We start from the raw sequence: 24,084 nt of genomic DNA on the forward strand, positions 1-24,084 counted from the left end.
ACGAGAAATTCAAGGTTCGCCTCGAAACCTCCTGCCAAGCTTGGTCGATGAGTCAGATGCGTATCACAACATTGAAATACTCCTTCCAAAATTCATGCAAGGTGAGGTTTGTGGTATCGGTGATGTCGAAACATCTCTTGAAAAGATATTTCATATACAGCTTCTTGAAGTTCGATATCACTTGCTGGTCCATGGGCTGGAGGAGAGGGGTGGTGTTAGGCGGAAGATATAGAACCTTGATAAATGAATACTCCGCTAGGATATCTTCCTCGAGGCCAACCGGGTGAGCATTGTCCAACACCAGCAGACATTTCAGAAGGAGGCGCTTCTCTTCCAAGAATTTCTTCACTGTCGAGCCGAAACACAGATTTACCCACTTGGTGAACAAAAGTCTCATTACCCAGGCTTTCGCATTAGCCCTCCACATCACTGGAAGCTTCTCCTTAAGCACTTTGTGGGCCTTGGAGGCTCAAGGAGTCTCCGAATGATAAACAAGTAGGGGCTTCACCTTGCAATCCCCACTGGCGTTCGAACAAAGTGCGAGAGTAAGCCTGTCTTTCATCGGCTTATGCCCGGGTAGCTTCTTCTCTTCCTGTGTGATGTACGTCCGACGAGGCATTTTTTTCCAAAAAAGGCCAGTCTCATCACAGTTGAAGACTTGCTGAGAACTGTAGCCTTAATTGAGAGTCATCTCGTCAAACGTCTCAATAAAGGCTTCGGCCGCTTTTGTGTCCGAGCTGGCCGCCTCCCCATGTCGCACCACCGAATGGATGTCAGTCTGCTTACGGAATTTTTCGAACCACCCATGAGAAGCCTTGAACTCTGGGGTTGGCTTCGATGTCCCTTCTCCTCCGTCATCTTCGGCCTGGGCAATCAAATCGACGAAAATAGCGCTGGCCTTGTGGCAGATTGCCATCTCCATTATCGTATCGCCAGCGATTTCTTTGTCTTTTATCCAGACAAGAAGCAGCCTTTCCATTTCATCGTGCACGTGGCTCCTCTTGCTGGACAAAATAGTCACGCCCTTGGAAGGTGTAGCTGCTTTGATGACATCCTTCTGCTTAAGGATGGTGCCTATTGTCGACGGATTTCGGCTGTATTCCTTGGCGATCACACTCAATCGCATACCAGCTTCATATTTTTTAATTATCTCCATCTTTGTCTCCAAAGAAAGCATCCTCTTCTTTCCGTGAATTTCAACTTTCTTGGGACCCATGACTATGTATATACTGTACGTAATTATGTTATGCAGTATATGTATCTAGTAAAGTTCTCACACAACACGATAAAGTATACTACAACGAAATCTAACGAATTTACGTTAATAAACGAAATCGTATAGAACGAACAAATACCGCTTGCGTATGATACCGATGATGCCGCGAAGTGGCTGAAGGAGCACGCCACTACGTAGATGCATCATGGGGTCATGGGAGAGATGCTGACCAATAGGAGAGAAGGATCTTATGGTGGTGACCAGCATCAGGAACCAATGGGAGAGCGGGAAGATGGTGGTGAGTCTACTCAGTTGACGGCGCGCGAGTTTTAAAATTGTTATCGGTGGTCCGGGCGAATCTCGGACTTTACAGCAACAACCTTTCGTATCTTGAACAATTTTCGTATGTAGAGCCGCAAAAATCTTCGTATTTGCTTTCGTATCTCGAGTTTTTCGTAAGTTGAGCCTTTTGTATCTCGAGGTACCACTGTAAAAGTATGACTAGGATTCAAAGTGCATAATAAGAGTTCCAAGTAAGTTTCATGGGATGATTATTCCTTTCCAGCACAACAAGAACTGGAAACTACCCTTCACCAGGAAATTTCTGGAGTCATCTCTTTGTTAGAGACTGGTCAGTAATACTTAGGCTTTAGAGGGTATGATAACATAATTCTATGCACGTGAATTGAATGGCACTGCAACGTTTCTCCCCTGATCCACTAAACAAAGGAAAACTTCCTTCCTAGAGAGTTGAACACTCATGTAAAATGTCTAACTGACTGGCGATAGGAATTCCTTGTTGAATCATTATATATCAGTCATGATTTTGCTTCATTTATTCTTCTTTTTATGTCAGTTTTATCTTAAGGAATATATGGAATGACTACTCTGTCACTACAATATAATGACGTCTTTTCCCACAGATGAGTGCTCAGAGGGAAGCCACAACTGCGGTGATCATGAAGCTTGCACAGACAAGCTTCTGCAATTCTCCTGCTCCTGTCTGCCCGGATTTGCACGGAATAGTTCGCGCTGTGAAGGTGAGAGAAAAACTCTCATTGCAGTGTTCTTTTCTTCTTCATCTGTTCTTCTCCTATATTTTGCATAAATCTGTCATTGACTGCCAGAAGAAATGATCACTTTTCTCAAGTGACCTTTCTTTCCTCGCTGTTCTTTTTAGGTAATTTTTCTGGCAAGAGAGAAGAATCAATATAATTACATTTTCCCTTCGTTATGGTAACAGTTATGTTGAACCAGCTTTCTTCCCTTATAATTCCATGAGGAATATGGAGGCAGTTTTGAGAAATATTTCGAGTCTACCTCTAACGACAACAATCCTGAGTTTTAGGTCGTTATGATGGACTGCCCTCCTCGATGCCAACAGATGCAAACCTTTGAGAGAGCAGCGTCCTTTTTTTTGTGTGTACTGTTTTCAAACTTCTGTCTCACTCCATAATTACCACAAAAGCAAGATAGATGAGGCTTCCAATTGTTGAGCCCTGTACATTGTGTCAGTCTCTTGTGGGTCTTTCTCCCTTCAAAGTTCACCCTTGTCCACCTGATGACCTTCCAGAAGGAAATGGAAGCTCTATTCATAATAGGATCAAACAGATAGAATTCCAATTCACCATTTCAACTGCCTGGTTTCGCGATGGATTTGGTTTCATAATCATCTGTTATACCTATTTAAGGGTTTAATTGTTTTTATCCAGTCATATCCATTTCAAGTCCCTATGTATGTTTTAGAAATAAGTCCAAGCCCTCTTTGTCTCCTGAAAGGATTTTAGCTGCCCTCCCTCAGAACAAAAGAAAGGGACATTCTGCAAGGCCTTTTTCCTCAAAACTATTAATCATTGCCTCTCGAACAGACATCGACGAGTGCGCCCAAGGGAAGGACGACTGCAGCCCCCTGGCAACATGCAGGAATTCCGTTGGGAGTTACAGCTGCTCCTGCAACCCACCTTTCGAGGGAGATGGGCGAGCATGTTCGTGCCCTTCTGGCTTTGCACAGAGGGGTTCAAATTGTGAAGGTGAGACAGATTACATAACCTTTGCTTATTCCTTATATTTGATATACTTCAAAACAATTAATCTTTTTACATCTCACCATATTTATTTTTCCTTCCTGATTCTTACAGCTCTCTCATCTCATTTTCTTCCAGATCCATATTTTCTTTCATTTTACCTCTGATGAATTTTGATGCTTAGTTCGTCATGTCACATCATAAAAAAAAGAATTCGTTCGCTGATAGCAATTTTCTGAAGCTGTGAAAAGTAGCTCCTTGGTGAGTGATATTTGCCCCAAAAGGCACAGAGTCTCTCGTGACAAATGCTGCCGAATTGTGTTATCTCATTTCTATTCTTTTCCTGTGGAAATAGTAATATGTTTCTTTCCCTCCTTTTGTGAAACCTTGTTTGTTGAGAATCATGATTTCTCTCTTTTTCGCCTTTCCTGTTTCGAAGAACAAATATCACTTTTTTAAACCGAATTTCAATGCTCATCATAAAATGATGGTTTTGATTCAAGTGGACTCTTATCTTTTCATGGTATTTGCACCTTTTCAGTACTGGAAATGGTCTCTCATTCAACTCATATTACACTTCAAGAACTACTTTAGGAGGCTTCTTTCAAGGCATGAAAATAATTCTCCTCGAGTCGACAAATGTAGCTTTTCTATTCCACTGAAGAACTCATTGTCCTTACATAGTCCACCTAGTGATTTCTGAGCTTACTCCATCGACACCACTACCCCGCCGCCGCCCCCCCCCCCCTCCCGAAACGGAAATGGCGGAACTCTGGCATTTAAGATTAACTTGATGACTTTTGTCCTTTTTACAGCACTTCCTTCCCTCGAGTTTGTAACCAGTTTGTCTCTACAAAGGGATTTTCGAGACTTTCCTAAAGACAAATTGCAATATTCTGTAGCGTATATATAATACACACACACAACACACACACACACACACACACACACACACACATATATATATATATATATATATATATATATTTCAATCTCTTTTCTCCATAACCGACAGACGTAGATGAGTGCAGCGTCCAAGGGAAGGCCGAGTGCAGCTCCCAGGCGACCTGCAGGAACTCCTTTGGGAGTTACAGCTGCTCCTGCAACCGAGATTTCAGGGGAAATGGACGAACCTGTGGTAAGGGAAGACTAACCTTTGTATTTTTGAACCTTTTTCCTTCGGTAGAAAAGAGCTGCATTGCTCCAGCTCACTTTGTTATATATCATCATCCACTTTCTTATCTCTTATATAAATCGGTTCATGAAAGATCGACGCTGATGTCATTTTGGTTCTTGTGAAACCCTCCTCATTCCTGCAGCCTACTCTTCCTCCTCCTTCCAGAGATCGACTGCAGACCAGGCAAGGTCTTCGAGGGTCTTGGATGCGTGAGGACTAAGCAGAAATTCGAGACCTTTGAGCAGATGAATGCCACCTGCCGAGAGGCTGGTGGTCGTCTCTTGCAAGAATTCACATCTACAAGTTTGCAGGAAGTTGGTTGGGCTTTTGATTATTATGGTAAGTTACTTCCTGACTTAATCTAATAATAACACTTATCAACAGAAGAGAGAGAGAGAGCGAGAGAGAGAGAGAGAGAGACATGGGGGGGCGGGTGAGGGGTAACTTTTTAATGTCGTGTTCTGCAACAGACAAACATACATCTATAGACATACTTACATACACGCAAATTGTTATTAATTATCAGTTATCCAAGGTATATAATATATATAATTATATATATATTATATATATATATATTATATATATATATATATATATATTATATATATATATATATATATATTTATATATATATATATGTAGTATGTACGTATGTATGCATAAAGGGTGTAACATGACCTGACGAGATATTTCTGGAAATTAAAGGAAAGTGATTCTAAGTAGAAAATGTTCCAAAAGGAAAAAAAAAAATTGAATTCAAGACTTAGTTTGTGGTAGTGCCGGGGAGGAGGGGGAGCAAATTTCAAACTAACCGTTCACGCTAGAGGGGGTGGGAGGGAGGGAGGCCTTTAGCTCGGGTTGGGCTGGGATGTAGGGGGGAGGGTGGGGAGGGAGTGAATGAAGCAGATGCATTGCTCGTTTTTTAATTGTGATTATTTTTCCTCTTAGTCATCTCACTTTAATTAGTAGCTCAGAGTGGGATACATACACACACACGCGCACGCGCACACACACACACACACACACACACACACATATATATATATCTATATATATATATATATATATATATATATATATATTGTGTGTGTGTGTGTGTGTGTGTGTGTTTATATATATATATATATATATATATATATATATATATATTATATATATACACACACATATATATATATGTTAGAGTTCCGTTTTTCTCTTTGTTATTATTCGGTCTTTTTCTTTTGTAGTTTAGTTTGTATTTGCTTCTCTTTTAGTTTCGTTACATGGGTTTATTCTTCATCTACAATGCGTTGAGTCTGAATCTCTTGTAGGAACTTATTGTTATATATTGTAGAATAATTAAGTGTTTGTGGACGTCCTGCAGATTTCTTCATTCATTTCATTTAATTTCTCTTCAATTAAATTCACTTTCTCTCAGGAGGGTTTGGTTTAGACTCGTTTCATTGGATTCTGGGCAAGTTAAACACCACGTTGTTTATCTTAATTATTATTATTATAACACACAAATTCACTGTCCAATCATACACAAATTTACACAGGGAAACCAGAGTATCAACCGACACATGTTTTGCGTCCAGAGGTGAGTTCCTAACTTATCTCCTTCAAAAGCAATGACTTTTCTATACCTCTCCAATATTTGTAGTAATTTATCTCTATTCTGGGGAAAGTCTGTTTTATTTACTTCCTTATTTAAAAAAGAACTTTGTTCTGTGCAAGAGAAGAATGCTTTTTCACCTAGTGTCAGTAAAGGATTATTCACTATAATTCCTGTACAAAATTCTATGCTAGGCCTTAGTACTAGTCTTTTGTCTGAGTAATTCTGGACGTACGTCTCGCAATTTGTACCATTCATGTGAACTAGGGAATTGTCCATCCTAACAAGTCAGGTAAGTCTTCATTAGTTAGCATTACATCTGTTTCATGCAACTCTTCGTCTATTTTAGCTCTAAGACAAACCTTGGTTAGACATTGCGGATGCAAAACTACTTCTCTGTTAGGCACAAATCTGACAGTATGGTCATCTGCAGTACTAATTAAACATATTTCTTCGTCATCGTGTATCTCTGAGAAATAACAGACATCCGTTTCATCTGAACTTTCCTCCAAAAGCATTGTTGAATTTAATTCATTCTTATTTATTTTTCCTAATAACAGGACTTCATTGATATATTTTTCTTCCTTACCTTCATCCATTATGAGATATGTACAATCACTTTCTGATTCATCTTCATCTATTGTTGAATGCTCATAGTCAATCTGTGATTCATCTTCATCAATTTGTTCACGTGCAATAATTGGTTCAGATGCAATCATTTGTTCAGAGCTCTGAGTATCAAGGCTTGCATTGTTAATCTTATTTATTTGTGCACAATCTATCATAGATTTATTCCTGGCTAAGGAAATTTCTTCAAAACTTTATCTCTACTACTTATTTCACTATTATCCATTAAATCTATGCTACCCGGGCCAGCATTATTATTCATCTTAGTTTCTTGGATGTTCGCTTCTCTAGAAGATGTCGTCTCAGATAAATTGATCAGATTTATGCAAGACTTTCCTTCTTCTAGCTGAAAACAAACATTTTCTCTATTTCTGCATTGCAAATTGATTTTATTTTCTCCACAATCTAACATTATTCTACATCTCCGCATAGCTTTATATGATAACAGAGCTTAAGTAGGATAAAATCTTTCTTCTAATACTACAAGTACTTCCTTAAAAGTTTTGTCTAAAATCTCTATGTTCAGTGTGACATTACCCAAAGCATGAATCTGTTTTCTTGCTATTCCTCTTATAGTTCTAAGAGGACCTTGTATTTCTGAATCTGCAAAGCCTGAATGTCTTATTAAGGTTTGTTTATCTATAATATTTACTGTACTGCCTGTACCGAAAAGTATTGAGCATTGTTTACCATTAATTCTTGTTCGGATGATAGGTAAATCTTCTTGGCATATTTCCTTATCCTTCACTGAGAATACTATCTCTCTATTTCCTTCAAAAGGCAATTTGAATGTATCTTCCTTACCAACAGTGATTATTTCAGTCTCATTCTCTATTGGTAAGGAAGCTCTCTTTTGTACTACCCCTTTCTGTAATTGTCACTGCGTCTGATTATTATTTTGGGGTGTACCAGCATTATTGGTTGTATGATTATTATTAAACCAACATTTCTTGGTTAGGTGACCCGTTCTATTACAATTGGAACAATATCTTGGTCGCCTACAATTTTGAGTTGTGTGGTTGGAATAACCACAATTGGCACCATTTTGTTCTGGTCTATTATTTTGTGTTCTATTATCTCCTGGACTCTGACTATGGATTGACCCGAATTAACTTTGATTCTGATTACCATTGTTTGAATTTCCCCTGTGCTGTTGAGGCCTATATCTACTATTTCTGTTTGCTTGGAAAAATTTCCCATTATTCTTATGGTTATTCCTAGGATCTTGTTTCCCTGGTTGACTATGGCTGGAAATTCTAGATCTGTCTGGAACACTGTCTTTCCTTATCTGAAAAATATTCCTATTTCTACCTGTGTTTCCATTATTTACAAAACCTGTAAATTCTTTTGCTAGATTCAGTTCTCTTTTGCACTATTCCTTTTGCATGAACTTTAAAGCTGCGAGACTATCACTATTGGGATTAGGTTCTTGTTTCTTAAAAACTCTTTTATCTTCCTCCCCGATAGCGTCATATACTATATACCATGGGCAATGTAGTTTAATACCTCCCTTAAGCTCACTAAATCGCCTACATTAAAAGCATTGTGATCGCTAATAATTACTCCTGTTCTCTTTAAATCAATAGTGAAGTTATGGATGGCATTTTCTACATCAGTATGGAGGTATATATATATGTGTATATATATATATATATATATATATATATATATATATATTATATATACATATATATATATATATATATATATAACATATATATATATATATATATATATATATATATATATATATATATATATATATATATATATATTATATATATATATGTATGTATGTATTAATATTTTTGACATCTATCATTTGCCGTCATTTTTCTGAACATTTTGATTCACTGACTCAGTTTTCTTGATTCTGATGATCGATTTCTTCTTTTCTTGACTTTCAAAGGATGGCTGGGAGTACACGAGGGGAAATGGCTGGAAAGCGGACTCCCTCTACAAGAGGAGCTTTGGATGGAAGGTTCCCGGGGTTCAGACCCTTCCGGGAGGAGGCGATGTGGTGTCCTAGATTGGGATCGTTCTTCTGCTTCGTACAAAGTGGGTCAAATTGATTGTTCAGAAAAGGGTTGGGGTCTATGCCAGTTTGTATTCCAACAGAAGTAGTCAGTCAACATGAGGCTGATCTGTGTGAGGAGGAGGAGGCAGAATAGTAATAATAATAATAACCCTGAATAAATAATCGTTTTTTGACGAAAACTACTTTGTGAAGATTTCCCTTCTTGTGAGGATTATAATTGTATTGCTGAGGAAGAGAACTATGTTGTTATTAGAGACATATTATATGTTATATGTTATATGATATTCATTCATTTAGATTCTTGAAGTCTTCCTTCTTGGCTGACATAATATTGACTCTGTTGCTTTTCATTGATGCTGTTGTTCTGTGCAAACCTCCTCTAAGGATATATTAATAATGATGATAATAATACTTTTGTGCTTTGCAAAGGGTAGTTCATATATAGATGACCATAACCTTATATTAGACACTTTGTAACTATTATGGGAAATGTTTGACATAAAACAGAATTGTTATTATTCTCTTCAATGTGACATTTCAACAATATATTATGCATGTTCATTCAGCAGCACTTGTTCTTTTATTGAAACCTTTTTGACATCGTTTGAATTTTCTTTTTGAAAGAAAGAAATAAAGGAAGTGAATCAAGGGATCAGAAATGAATCAAGTGTAAGAACTAATGAAGCTTTGAATAAAGTCTGTGAAAGAATGAAAAGAAGCAGATGTTGACGAAAGTTAAAGGGTCAGAAATAAAAAGAAACAATCTTAAGATTTCTAGACTGACATTGGTCAAGCTCAAAAGAGACGAATGAAATATAAGGCTAAGGCCAATATTCACAATTATGAAAACAGAAAAAATAAAATATTTGATACTTTGTCGATAATAAAGCTGTATAACAACATATATATACAAATACACACAGACACACACACACACACACACACACACACACATATATATATATATATATATATATATATATATATGTGTGTGTGTGTGTGTGTGTGTGTGTGTGTGTATGAATATAAACAAACGAATGACAGCTGGAATCCATTGGGAGAGAAGGGACAAAGGAACTTGCTCCATCCACAAATAAAGAGAAACACTTGATCAAACAGGGTTAGATAATTATCATTATCACTCATCTTCTTCCTTCCACCAGAATTATTTATCAGATGAAGGTTTATTACAACCAAAGGAGAGAGAGAGAGAGAGAGAGAATCATGTTTTCATGAAATGGAACTGAAAAACAGAATTCAGATTGGTTGTAAGACTTGAAACCAGACTATAATAGAGGTCGAAATTTCGCATGCTGGTTCTACTCTCTCTCTCTCTCTCTCTCTCTCTCTCTCTCTCTCTCTCTCTCTCTCTCTCTCTCTCACTTTCTGCTATTTCTATGTCAACTGAAGGACCTCCCACTCTCTCTCTCTCTCTCTCTCTCTCTCTCTGTACAGATGATCTGTCTGTCTGTCGATGACTCACTAATCTCGAGATCTATTCAAGCAATGACTGATGCATTTATTGGTCCTTTCACAAAGGGTTCTACTTGCAAATACATCAGGGATATGTGTATACACACAGGATGATATGTCTACATCGTATGTATGTATGTATGTATGAAATTCAGGAGAGAAAGGCAGCAGCAAAAGCACAATCATTCATTCACTCATCGCCTCTCAAGGACAGAATCTTTATGCTATTAACTTGGAGGTTTTTTTTAAACCAGCGATGACTCCATCCAAGTGGAGGCTGTTCCTACCCACCTACTCCCGACCCCATTACGCGTTATTGCAGTCACAGATTTGCTTTTTTTAACCCTCAAATCTCTCTCTCTCTCTCTCTCTCTCTCTCTCTCTCTCTCTCTCTCTCTCTCTCTCTCTCAAAAGCAGTGATATAGAACATCTGAAAAGGATTTTGTTGGTCATAATTTCAATAAAGAGAAGAAGAAGAAGAAACTGACAAAAAACAGCAACCGCCACACACATGTATACATCTACACATACATCATAATATATATAGATATATATATATATATATATATAATACTATATATATATATATATATATATGTGTGTGTGTGTGTGTGTGTGTGTGTATGTGTGTGTGTGTGTGTGTATATGTATTGAGATATATACATATAAATATATATATATATATATATATATATATATATATATATATATATATATATATATATATATAGATATATATATATATATATATATATATATATATATATAAATATATATATATATATATACACATATATATATATATATATATATATATATATATATATATATATATATATATATATATATATATATATATATATATATATATATATATATATATATATATATATATATATATATATATATATATATATATATATATATATATATATATATATATATATATATATATATATATATATATATTATATATATATATATATATATATATATATATATATATATATATATAGAGAGAGAGAGAGAGAGAGAGAGAGAGAGAGAGAGAGAGAGAGAGAGAGAGAGAGAGATGGCTGGCTTCTCCCAGAAACCCCAAGACCGGAAAGGGTTAATGCACAATCAATTCGGAACAAAGTAGATCTCTTCAAAGCATTGGTAGCAAGTGAGGAATTAGACATAACAGGTATCAGAGAAACATGGACACAAGAGGCAACAAGAGACTTTGTAGGAGAGTACCAGATAGCTGGATGTAAATTATTCAAAAAATATAGAATCAATATAAAAGGTGGAGGCGTTATGTTACTATATGTTAGGGACCACCTGAGATAGAGTGTAAAATTACAACCATGCAAGAAGTGATTGGCATAAATATAAACAGCCTAGGGAGGAAGATAACTCTAATACTAGTGTACAGACCTCCCCACCAATCACAAATGTCCTATGAGGAGCTGTATGCACAACTAGGTCAAGCGATAAACAACAAACTCTGCATAATAATGGGAGATTTCAATGCAGCTGTACATTGGGACACGATGACCTCCGCATCAAACGTAGAAGGAAAGAGACATTTAGATTTTGTAAAAAAAAAATGAATTCCTCCACCAATGGGTTAACAAATCCACTAGAGGAAACAACATACTAGACATCGTCCCGTCAACAGAAGATAATCTAGTATCAGATCTTTCAGTAGGTGCAAATCTAGGCAAAAGCGACCATAAGATTATCTCATTTCACATTAATGTTCAACATAAAAAAGAGAAGATCATAATGAGATTAGACTACCGTTGACAAGACCTAACACTTTTGAATTTCAATTGAATTAATTTTCTTGAATTTTGTGATAATTTAATTTTGATTTAATTTTACTTAATTTGATTCAAGAATTAATTAAACTTTACTTTGTTTTCAAGTAACAGTAATTTTCCCTGATATTGTGAATTTTACTTATAAATTTTGAATTTAATAATAAATTTTTGTATTTAAAATTTTTATAAGTGTTTTTATTTTTATACTAGTATATTTGCATTTGATTATATTTATGTTAGGTAGAAACATAGAGTGGTAATTGATTTGCTTTCCTTCAATTTACTTGAAGTGACTTAGAACCAGGGAAGTACTTAGACTTCTGAAATCAGGGAAATACTTAGACTTTTAAAGTTGTTGATGGAGTGATGCCCTTTGATTAATTTAATTACTTACAAGATTACCTCACACCTGTTTTGATGAACTTAGTCTGATTTTCTGCAATACTGGTAAGTTGTTAAGGGATCACTGTTGCCTTTAGAGTATTCAGTCGTTTAGCACATGTTATGAGGGTTCAGGTGTCTGGCTTTTGGTGAGGTAATAACTGATGAATGGTAACCAGATACTTGGCACTTCGTAACATTGTATATGGTAACCAGATACTTGGCACTTTGTAACATTTATATATATATATATATATAATATATATATATATATATATAATATATATATATATATATATATGTGTGTGTGTGTGTGTGTGTGTGTGTGTGTGTGTGTGTGTGTGTGTTACATAAAAGGGGAATAGATTAAGATAGTATTTTAATATACCATTGTAATGTAATATGCTATGAGTTTCTTAGAATGTAGAGAAGTCAGCAGTTTAACTTCCTTAGAGACAGAGTGTTCGAGGTGACGAGGTCAGTAATGCTGATGTATCTTCATTGGGGTGGTGTGATATCAAAATTACTGTCTTAACAAATCAGTGCCTGTTCTGTCGCTATGGGCGATTGCAGAGTTGCTTTGTGAATCTAGTTCTAGGCAGTTCTTGGGTGTGGACATTGTGTATGAGTTCGTACGTGTGTGCAAACTTTTCCCTTACATATGAGAGTGTTAAGTAACCAAGAAGGGGAGATCTGCACAAGAGAGGCAGAAGCCAAGATGGCTTCTTCGAACAGTATCTTTGTTATGTAGTGTTGTGCATACTGTGTTCAATGGGTAAGCATATTTTATTTTGGCCAAAAGATGTGGCTGGATTGTATTTGAATATTTATTTCAGAGATGTTTTATTTCATATGATCTTCGATTTTAATCTTATGCTTATCGAAGAAAGGGAGAATTGATCTGGAGAAAGGGGAACTGACTTAAATAATGTGTCATGGTGTTACTATGGAGACTGTTGTGACTTTTCCAGTTTTATGACTAAGATAATGTTGGATTATTGGAGTAGAAATATGGAGTGGGGTTATTTGAGTTCAATCGTTCATTTAATCTTTTTGTTAAGAGCCTGGGCTTATATAGCTAATGCTTTGTTCTTAAATAAATGTTATTTTTTGAAAGTTCCGTGTCTGATTTAGTTACCTTAGGTAATGGATGGAGGGGGGAGGTGTGTCCGTAGAGAGAGAGAGAGAGAGAGAGAGAGAGAGAGAGAGAGAGAGAGAGAGAGAAAGAGTGTGTTACCAGTTGCTTTGGACGCACGATCCATCGCTACCTTTTAAAATAGAATAACAAGATTTTAGAATCTCATATATATATATATATATATATATATATATATATATATATATATATATATTGTTACGAAGTGCCAAGTATCTGGTTACTACACTTACCATTCATTTAATGTTACCTCACAAAAGCCAGACACCTGAACCCTCACAACACGTTTAAACGACTGAATACTCTAAAGGCAACAGTGATCCCTTAACAACTTACCAGTATTGCAGAAAATCAGACTAAGTTCATCAAAACAGGTGTGAGGTAATCTTGTAAGTAATTAAATTAATCAAAGGGCATCACTCCATCAACAACTTTAAAAGTCTGAGTATTTCCCTGATTTCAGAAGTCTAAGTACTTCCCTGGTTCTAAGTCACTTCAAGTAAATTGAAGGAAAGCAAATCAATTACCACTCTATGTTTCTACCTAACATAAATATGATCATAATTAAATATACTGGTATAAATGAAAATACTTATAAAAATTTTAAATACAAAAATTTATTATTAAACTCAAAATTTATAAGTGAAATTCACAATATCAGGGAAAATTACTGTTACTTGAAAACAAAGTAAAGTTTAATTAATTCTTGAATCAAATTAAGTAAAATTAAATCAAAATTAATTTATCACAAAATTCAAGAAAATTAATTCAATCAAAATTAAAAAGTGTTAGGCAATAATTGAAAATCTGAAATTAACCCTCTTACGCCGATTGGACGTATTAAACGTCGTGTCAAAATGTTCCCGTATGCCGATTGGACGTATCATACGTCGGCTCAAAAAAGTTTTTTTTAAAATTCGCGGAAAAATACTTATAGGCCTACCAGCCGAAAACTTTTGTATCACGCGCCCCTTGGGGGATGCTGGAGTTCACGGATCAAGGCATTGTTTTGTTTACAATCGCTACGCAGGCGCGCAAGCGCGAATTTCTTTCTTATCGCACTAAAAAGTATCAGTGACACATCTCGGAAATTATTTCGTCACTTTGACATAATTTTTGCACCATTTTAAATTATCCTTTACATGAAGTATTATATATGAAAATGTGCGCAATTTCATGTAAAATACAACAAAAAAATACTCATGATTGTAGCTTTTATCAGTTTTGAAATATTTTCATATAAATAACGATAAGTGCAAAAATTTCAACCTTCGGTCAACTTTGACTCTACAGAAATGGTCGAGAAACGCAATTGTAAGCTAAAATTCTTATATTATAATAATATTCAATCATTTGCCTTCATTTTGCAACAAATTGGACGTCTCTAGCACAATATTTCGATTTATGGTTAATTTATGAAAAAACTTTTTCCTCACGTTCGTGCGATAACTCTTCCGATAAATTTTTTCGTGCGATTGTCCTAATGTTTGCACCCTTTTAAATTTGCCGTTACATAAAGTTTTATATATTGAAATGTGCGCAATTTCATGCACAATACAACAAAAAACAACTCATGGTTGTAGCTTTTATCAGTTTCGAAATATTTTCATATAAATAACGTTAAGTGCAAAAATTTCAACTTTCGGTCAACTTTGACTCTACCGAAATGGTCGAAAAACGCAATTGTAAGCTAAAACTCTTATATTCTAGTAATATTCAATCTTTTACCTTCATTTTGCAATGACTTGGAAGTTTCTAGCACAATATTTCGATTTATGGTGAATTTATGAAAAAAAAAAAACATTTTCCTTACGTTCGCGCGGTAACTCTTCCGAAAAAATCAGAATTTTTTTGTGAGATTGTCGAAATGTTTGCACCATTTAAAATTAGCTGTTACATAAAGTTTTATATATGAAAATATGCGCAATTTCATGTAGAATACAACTAAAAATGATTAAAGGTTGTTGCTTTTCTCTTTTTTCGAAATATTTGCATATAAATCACGATAAATAGAAAAAAAACCACGTTCGGTCAAATTTGACTCTACCGAAATTGTTGAAAAACGCAATTGTAAGCTATAACTCGTACGGCCTAGTAATATTCCGTCATTTTTCTTCATTTTGAAACAAATTTGAAGTCTCTAAAACAATATTGTGATTTATGGTGAATTTTTGAAAAATATATTTACCTTCACTCCGCGCGCCGATTCGCGGCCGCAAGTCTCCGAAATATGTACATCGCATTATCCTAATATTTGCTCCATTTCATATTAGCCTTTTTATAGAGTTTTATATATCAAAATGTGCGCAAATTCATGAAGAATACAATAAAAAATAATTGAAGGTTGTAGCTTTTTCCATCTCCGAAATATGTGCATATAAAAAAATATATATAAAATTTCGACATTCGGTCAAATTTAACTCGTCCGAAATGGTCAAAATCTGCAATTCTAATCTAAAACTCTTACAGTGTCGTAATATTCAATCATTTGTCTTAATTTTGAAACAAATTGGAAGTCTCTAGAACAATATTTAGAATTACGGTGAATTTTTGAAAATAACATTTTTTTACGTCCGCGCGTTACGAATTCGTACATCATTTTGTGATAATATTTTTCCGGTGTTGCTTTTATTGTTTTACTATGTATTATATATCAAAAGGATTGAAATTTAGTGTACAATACAACGAAAAAAAAATTAACTCGTTATCTTTTACCGTTTTTTTGCACAGCGTGATTTGAATACAATTATCTATGAATTTTTTTTTTCGCTACCATATATCGCATTATTTACATATGATAATGATATTATTTTTCATTTCTGATGATTGCATACTAAACTTCAGACAATGAAAAAAGAAATAGCCAAAAATGAACTCTTAATCTTCAAAACTAAGCGTGCTGTGATTTTTGAAAAAATTATTTTTTCAGCTTCCTCGCTCACTCCAAACCGGCGCCGGCATACAGGAGAGGTTTTGATTTTTAGGGCTTCGGCGTAAGAGGGTTAATTCACAAGTGCTAAACAACAATAAATCTTGAAAAGAATTCTAAGTAAATGCAAATTAATTCACGTGTTAAATTTAATCAAATGTGCAATGATAAAGTAATGAAAATAACTAAGTCAATTAAATTGTGAATGCAAATGAAAATATAAAATACAAAGACACACTTCAATAAGAAAATGAAATAGTGCAAAAACAATGGAACAAACACAAAACACAAAAAAATATGCAATGTGTGAAAGTGTAAATCTTTTTCACTCAAAACACTGTAACCAACAGTTTTTACCAAACCTTCATAACCACCTGTTATTAGTTAACCACTGTTCCTAACAATTATTAGTTAACCACACTCCCTATCCATCATTAGTTAAACACAATTCCTATCCGTTATTAGTTATTAGTTGCAACTAATAAAAATATAACACACTTTACCTTTTTGGTATACCAACTTCTTTTTCTGCTGCAGTCTTGTCTTACACAATTTCACAAAAACCAGGCGCAGTTACGAAATGATGTTCGTTCAGATTCCACAAAAGAAATTAAATAGCACTAAATAAACTCTAAGAAATATCAAATATGAAATTCTCACAAGTTACGAGTGACCAATTTACGTTACGTTAATATAATCTCAATGATGTCGAGGGGGAGAGAGAGAGAGAGAGAGAGAGAGAGAGCGATCTAACCGCCTCGAGGTCTTATGATCTAATGAAATCTCTTCCTTTACGGAAAAGCTGGACAGGGCAGATATGATACAAAACGTTCTTGTCACGAATGCTTCCAGTAGCTTTGAAATCTGACGCAATCTTCATAAAGAAATGTGTAACATGCACGTGGTTTTGATCAAAGATATACGCGTACGAGTCCAGTCTGTTAAAAAAGAGAAAGACATACTCTACTCGATCGAAACGGAGGCTGAGCGACAATTAAGATTGACATGTTTTGATAACAACGCAAGACTCAATTCTCTCGCTATCACATGCGTTGACAGATTTAGGAAAGCAAACGGATCTCGCAGACCCTCTAATCTTACAGTGTTGACATAAAAGTTAAACATTCGTAGTTTCAAAAAGACAAAGTAAAAAATCTCTCTCTTTTTACATTCTACGTTATAATATATTCTTTTAAACAACACGTAATGTGAAATCTGAACACACATTTTAAAACATCCTATTCTAAGCTATCTAGGAATCTGAAAAAATGATACATAATCTTACATGACATTTCAAAGAGGGGAAACATGCATTTTGAAAGTAGCAATATATAATAATATATATATATATATATATATATATATATATATATATATATATATATATATATATATATATATATATATGATATATATATATATATATATCTATATCAAAGGTTTTTTTGCCACGAAGGAAAAAATGAAAAAGCGAGATAGCCTAGTACTTTCGGTCCTGTTCGGACCCTTTACTAAGGCAAACTGATTTTACAGAGGACAACATAGTCAAAAGAAGGCTTAATATCCAATCCAAACTGACACTACAAGATTAGCAACAAGGGCGATTTTCACTCTAAAGAAAGGAGGAAATGCCTGAGGGTAGTCACACCTTGGAGGACACATGCAGTAAACAAGTTATTCTTCCAGAAAACAGTACATTTTGAAAAAACACGGAAGCATATACAATTAAATATAATGAAATTTACACAAATTTTCCCAAAAAATTATTATCAATGAAAAGACGAAAGAAAATATAAATATATATATCGAGCAAGAGAAAGAGGGAGAGAGAATATCGAACCAGAGAGAGAGAGAGAGAGAGAGAGAGAGAGAGAATACCGAACCAGAGAGAGAGAGAGAGAGAAGAGAGAGAGAGAGAGAGAGAGAGAGAAAGAATTAATAACTATATACATGTGGGACTAATTTATTAGTAGTTCATTTATTTTAAGGTCCTTCATAAACATCTTACAAATATATGGGTCCAAATGGTACATTCCCAAACTAAGATTTAGGTTGTTTTTATTAGTGATTTGTATAATTGCCGATTCCAGTAAATTTCTTGAAACATAATCATTAGATCTAGCAATTACCGAGGTATCACCCCAATTAATACAATGAGATTTTTCACTCAGATGGATAAACAGTGCATTTGAAGTCTGGGCTGTTCTAACTGAATACATATGCTGCTTAATATGTACACATAAATTTTTACTTGACTGACCAACGTAAAACGATGGGCAATCCTTCTTACAAGGAATTTTGTAAATGATGTTGTTATTTGTTACGGGACTATTCTTTAATGGTATTGTTATAAGAGAACACTACATTAACATTAAACGATTTAAATATTGATTTTATGGTTTCAAATCCACAAAAGTAAGGTAAGCTAAGTACATTTTTAGGCATTTCTTTTTCATTAATAGCAACACTATAAAACTTTTTGTGAGCTTTTTGAAAACATAAATCAATTAAATGAGGTGGGTAGCAGAGATCGTTTCCTATCTTTTTTATATAGGTATTCTATTTCTTGGTCAAGATATTGTGGACTCGTGATACGCAAAGCGCGTAGGAACATAGAAGAAAAAATGGAAATTTTAATATTAAGATGGTGGCCAGAATAAAAATGTACATATGTTAAATTATTTGTGGGTTTTCTATAAATACTGAATTTGCATTGGAAAGATTCTGTATGTATTAATACATCTAGGAAAGGGATGACATTGTTATTTTCGATTTCAACAGTGAATTTTATGGATGGCACTAAATTATTCAATTTAGACAGTAAATCATTTACATCGATACCAACAGGCAAGACTACCAAGATATCATCGACATATCGGTACCATTTTAAGGGGACAAGTGTGATATTCGGGAGGTGTTGTCTCTCAAAAAATTCCATATATAAGTTTGAAAGGAGAGGTGATAAAGGGTTACCCATGGCCATACCAAATATTTGTTGGTAATATTCTCCATTAAAAATAAATCTGCAATCACAAATACATAACTTAATCAAGGAAATTATGTGACTAACGGACATAGGCAATTCATGCAGTACAAGTTCATTACTTAAATATTCTAGCACAGAGTCAATAGGGACTTTTGTAAACAAAGAACATACATCAAAACTGACAAAGATATCGCTAGGGTTTAGTACAATGTTATTTAATTTTTCCACAAGATCAAGAGAATTCCGGATGTGTGAATTAGATACAGTTCCTAGTAGCGGGGATAACAGTTTAGTAAGATATTTAGATAGTTTATAAGCAATTGATCCTACAGTACTAATAATTAATTTTGAAGCTAAATTTAAAGGGGTCACAATCATGCACGAGGTATAAAATTTGCGTACTGTCTATGCTTTCCAAAATCGGCCGATTGCGATAGTTACTACCGGAGGAAAACAGTAGATCTTTTTAAAAGTTATGCTTTACTTGTAGTACTTCACTGTATCCAATAATATTGTATGTATTCTCATATTAATATTGTACTTTAAAATACAAAATAGCGGTCATGCATTATTTAGGTTCATACAAGATGTTCATCTGTTCTAGATCTGTAATTTCCAAATCAGTTAAGGCACAATACTGAAGGATTTTTTACTTTTTTTTTTTTACTCGGTAAAAGAAACAGTTGTTACTCAAACTATTTTTATTTTAGCGTACACAGGTAAGTGAAAATTTAGTAAAGTAAAAAGAAAATGCATAAAATTAATAAACTAAAATCCTCCAAAGTCGCTCTCCATGTCCCTATTATCAAATAAGGGTCTGAATTCTTCATCATCAAGGCAGTCATCATATTGATCATCTTCCAGATCTTTGACCATTTCATCCTCATCACCTGCATCTTCGTATAAGACATCGTCTTCACTTCCATCCAAAGCATTTGATATCCCACATTTTTTTAAAATGCTTTAATTATCACATTTTTATCTATTTCTGCCCACGATTCTTCCACCAACAAACACAGTAGAAGCAAACCTGGAGCTTTCCTCCTCCCTCCTTTCGTATATGTTTTCCCCCCTTCCAACATCCATTCATTCCACGTCTTCCTGATGATGTCTTTAAAAGGCTTATTAATTGATATGTAGAGAGGTGGAACAACACTAGACAAACCACCGGGAATGACCGCTTTATCGGAGTTTGTATCTCGAACGACTTTTAAAACCGAGTACACTTGATGTGACCTAAACATACCCATCCCAAACCAGTAAACTATTTTCTTTCCGTAAACCACCAGGCCTTGATGCCCAAACTCTCCTTAGCCAAATCTGGCAGCCATCACCGTTCATCCATCCTTTTTCGTGAACGTGGACAGATACCATTCGGGAATTTTTCTTTGGGCATTAATTTCTGTTTAAGATAACCATGGGGGGAAGTTGCATCCCATCTGCCATACACGTTAAAACAACAGTAAAGTGTGAAGTGTCTTTTCATGACCAGTAGTTTTGATTAAAATACTCATCTTTCCTATTTTATTTACGGTCGAGTTTGATGGCAAGTCGAAGTTAAGCGGAGTTTCATCCATGTCGCCGATGCATGATAATTTATAATCATTCGCTTTGCTAATGATTATAAGAGAGAGAGAGAATCTGTCTGTATATGAGTGTTAATTTTCTCATTCGTCAAACTTATTCTGTTATGCTTTATTTCATATTTCCTCGCTCACCAATTTATTCTATACCTACGATTATATAATCAAGATATTTTGTAGAAAGGAGAATTGCCTCCAGACTTGTACAGTGTGGATTTAAACACACGTGGAAGTGGTTGAAATATTCGCAACACACCAAAATGAGATGCCAATGTTGATAGAAAATCTAACTCCATTTCATGTTATTGCGGACCCAAACAGCACCGCCGGAGAGCTCTGTTAATTTTAGATATCCGTACTATAGTTTGGCGTGCTAGGCTTACCAAGGCCAATAGAATTTATTCTATTGGCCTTGAGGCCTACCAGAGTCATTTGGGTGTGCGCTGTTGCTACTCAAATTATGGTATTTTTCTTACTAATCCCAAAACTGACCATAGGAAATCCCAAGATTAATTTTTAAAAATCCCAAGATAATAAAATAACTGACATATGCCAAGCCTTGGAGTCCTAATATTTAATGTCTGTCTATCAGGAAAAGATACTGATAATTTGAATTGACAGTATCTTTCCTGAGAGAGAGAGAGAGAGAGAGAGAGAGAGAGAGAGAGAGAGAGAGAGAGAGAGAGAGACTAATTTGTGTATATTAGTACATATGCAGACAGTGCGTTAATGCTTGTTTAAAACTGTGCAGTATGGATAATTCATATCTGGAAGACAAAAGAACAAATATGAATTTTGTTATTGTCAGTCGCATGGACTAAATTTATATAAAGCAGGGAAACAAATCTCAACATTCCTCGAGAGATTAGAGAGATGATCTCTCTCTCTCCTTTCAACGATACTGTTAATTTGAGTCTGTAACTAACAGGTACTAGCACACGCACAACTGTGTGTGTGTGTGTGTATGGGCATAGTTAAAAAAAATGTGCAGTACCTACACTTAACACCTACATCTTTAGAAGACAAAACAAACATTTTTTGTTGTTAGCCGCGGGGGCTATAAAGGGTGTGACCAGCGAGAGAAAGATTATCATTTTTTTCCAGAGATTAAAGAGCTGATTTTTTTTTTAAGATATGTCAGCAGCTATAGTAAATACGTATCATCTTCTGAAGAATTTTTTTTTCTTTTTTTTCGCGGAAGAATCTTCAAATCATTTTGCATTCAAAGTAATGAGAAGGAATCATTCTATTCTTCATGTAATCAAATTAGTAAAATACTTACACTATTAAAAAATCAAACTATGTACTGTATGCAAAACACCCACGTCATCATCAGCCTCGCGTGTGTAAACGTTCATTCTCAGACAGAAATTCATAGTAGTATAACCAAAACCTGAGTGGCTGGCTGGTTGCCATGGAGATCTGTTATCCAATGACTGTCCTCTGCTTCTGTTCTATTTATACACATATGCCGTGGATAGCACTAAGTTTGAACGTTGCCACGATGGTGATTATCCGTCTGCTGATGGCAAAAATTACTTAATAATTTCCTTTATATAATTATTTTTTTCACGAAAACCAAAATATAATATGATAATTTTAACTTTAATGTATAGTGGTATGAAAAATACCACATTGTGTCGTAGCGTTGCGTCATCACGAAGTGCAAATCCTTTTCCCAGACCTTTCTTAAAAATTTAGGACTCCTCCAAGATTGATATGGTGAAATATATTTTATAGTCTTTCTAATTCTTATAATTCAGAAGTTGAACTGCAAAAAATTTATTATATTTTTATTGTTATGTGCATATATTTTTTCCATTTTACGGAATGCTTGTTTTGAAAATAATAGCTATTAGTGATCATATGGTATTAATTGTCAAAATATTTTATTATTGGTGATCTTAATTATCTTACGTTCATTTAACAGTAATATATTAATATTTATCTAAATACTAAACTGTAATTAATAAATAACAATAATGAAAAACATGATTAAAGGGAAAAATGGTTTTGCTGCAGTAGTAATGTTTGTTTGATTATGCATCTGACCTCACATTTCCGAAATCTGAAAAATTCCAAAAACCGAAACACATCGGATAAAAGAATGTGTACTGCACTTTTTTTTTAGCCATTATGTACACGCACACAATGTCTGCACACTTACTGATACCCGTTGGCGAGACTCAAAATACAGTATTTATTCCTGAAGAGAGAGAGAGAGAGAGAGAGAGAGAGAGAGAGAGAGAGAGAGAGAGAGAGAGAGAGAGAGGACTCCAAGGCTTGGCATTTTTACAATTATTTTATGATCTTGGGATTCTTTTTTAATCTTGAGACTTTCTATTCAATTCTCGGGATTAGTAAAAAAATTACCTAACTTGACTAGCAGCAGCACACATCTGAATGACTCGGCCATTAGCACGCTAAACCACCAACCTTATGAATTGACGCTCTCGGAAAAGGAACTTGCATGATACACGAGATCCATGACAAAACCACTGTTTATTGGTGAAAATTTGGGGGTCGCATGATATGCGAGATCGCACGTTACTCGAGATATATATATATATATATATATATATATATATATATATATATATATATATATATATATATATATATATATATATATATATATATATATGGTATTTCTACAGAAGCAGTCCGCACGGACGGCAAGGAACGTAACCGCGGATACGACATCCACTAGGGATTGGGGTGTGGGGTGTCCAATGTATTTAGCTGTGTTTAGTACTGGCCCCTGGGGGGTTAATTACAGTCGTCCGAATAAATATTAATTAAAATTCTTGTTCAGTAGGTAAAACTGCATAGAAAAACCGCTACTGCCATAGTCTAGGCCGCTGCGGATAAGTATCCTAGATCTACCTCTATGGGTATAAGTGGTGTGCAGATTTAGCACAGGAAATGGTTACTTTGTTGACATAAGTGACTCCGCAAACTTCTAAACATAAGGTATTTTAAGTAAAATTTCGAAAGCATCATGGAGGTAAGTTTGCATTGCACATGGTTAGACTTTCATTAATTTGTGCTTAACCGGAAATGATGGCATTATTTTGTGATTTGAG

At 34.8% G+C, this 24,084-nt stretch overlaps 1 protein-coding gene across 3 annotated transcripts in view; it reads left to right on the forward strand.

Annotated features, from left to right (window-relative positions):
* The window catches only part of LOC135221410 (uromodulin-like), a 17,176-nt gene extending 7,933 nt beyond the window's left edge, over window positions 1–9,243 (forward strand). For 2 of the 3 annotated variants that reach the window (XM_064259191.1, XM_064259192.1), the window contains 5 exons: window positions 2,140–2,256; window positions 3,085–3,246; window positions 4,256–4,378; window positions 4,583–4,756; window positions 8,554–9,243. In XM_064259191.1, the coding sequence (XP_064115261.1) occupies window positions 2,140–2,256; window positions 3,085–3,246; window positions 4,256–4,378; window positions 4,583–4,756; window positions 8,554–8,768 (791 nt within the window). In that variant the 3' untranslated portion in view covers window positions 8,769–9,243. Of the gene's footprint in view, window positions 1–1,781; window positions 1,848–2,139; window positions 2,257–3,084; window positions 3,247–4,255; window positions 4,379–4,582; window positions 4,757–8,553 lie in introns of all 3 variants that reach the window. The other variant, XM_064259190.1, reaches the window with a different exon arrangement.
* Window positions 9,244–24,084: the final 14,841 nt, after the last annotated feature.

Source organism: Macrobrachium nipponense, chromosome 2, assembly GCF_015104395.2.
Source record: "Macrobrachium nipponense isolate FS-2020 chromosome 2, ASM1510439v2, whole genome shotgun sequence".
Classification (NCBI taxonomy): Eukaryota; Metazoa; Arthropoda; class Malacostraca; order Decapoda; family Palaemonidae; genus Macrobrachium; species Macrobrachium nipponense.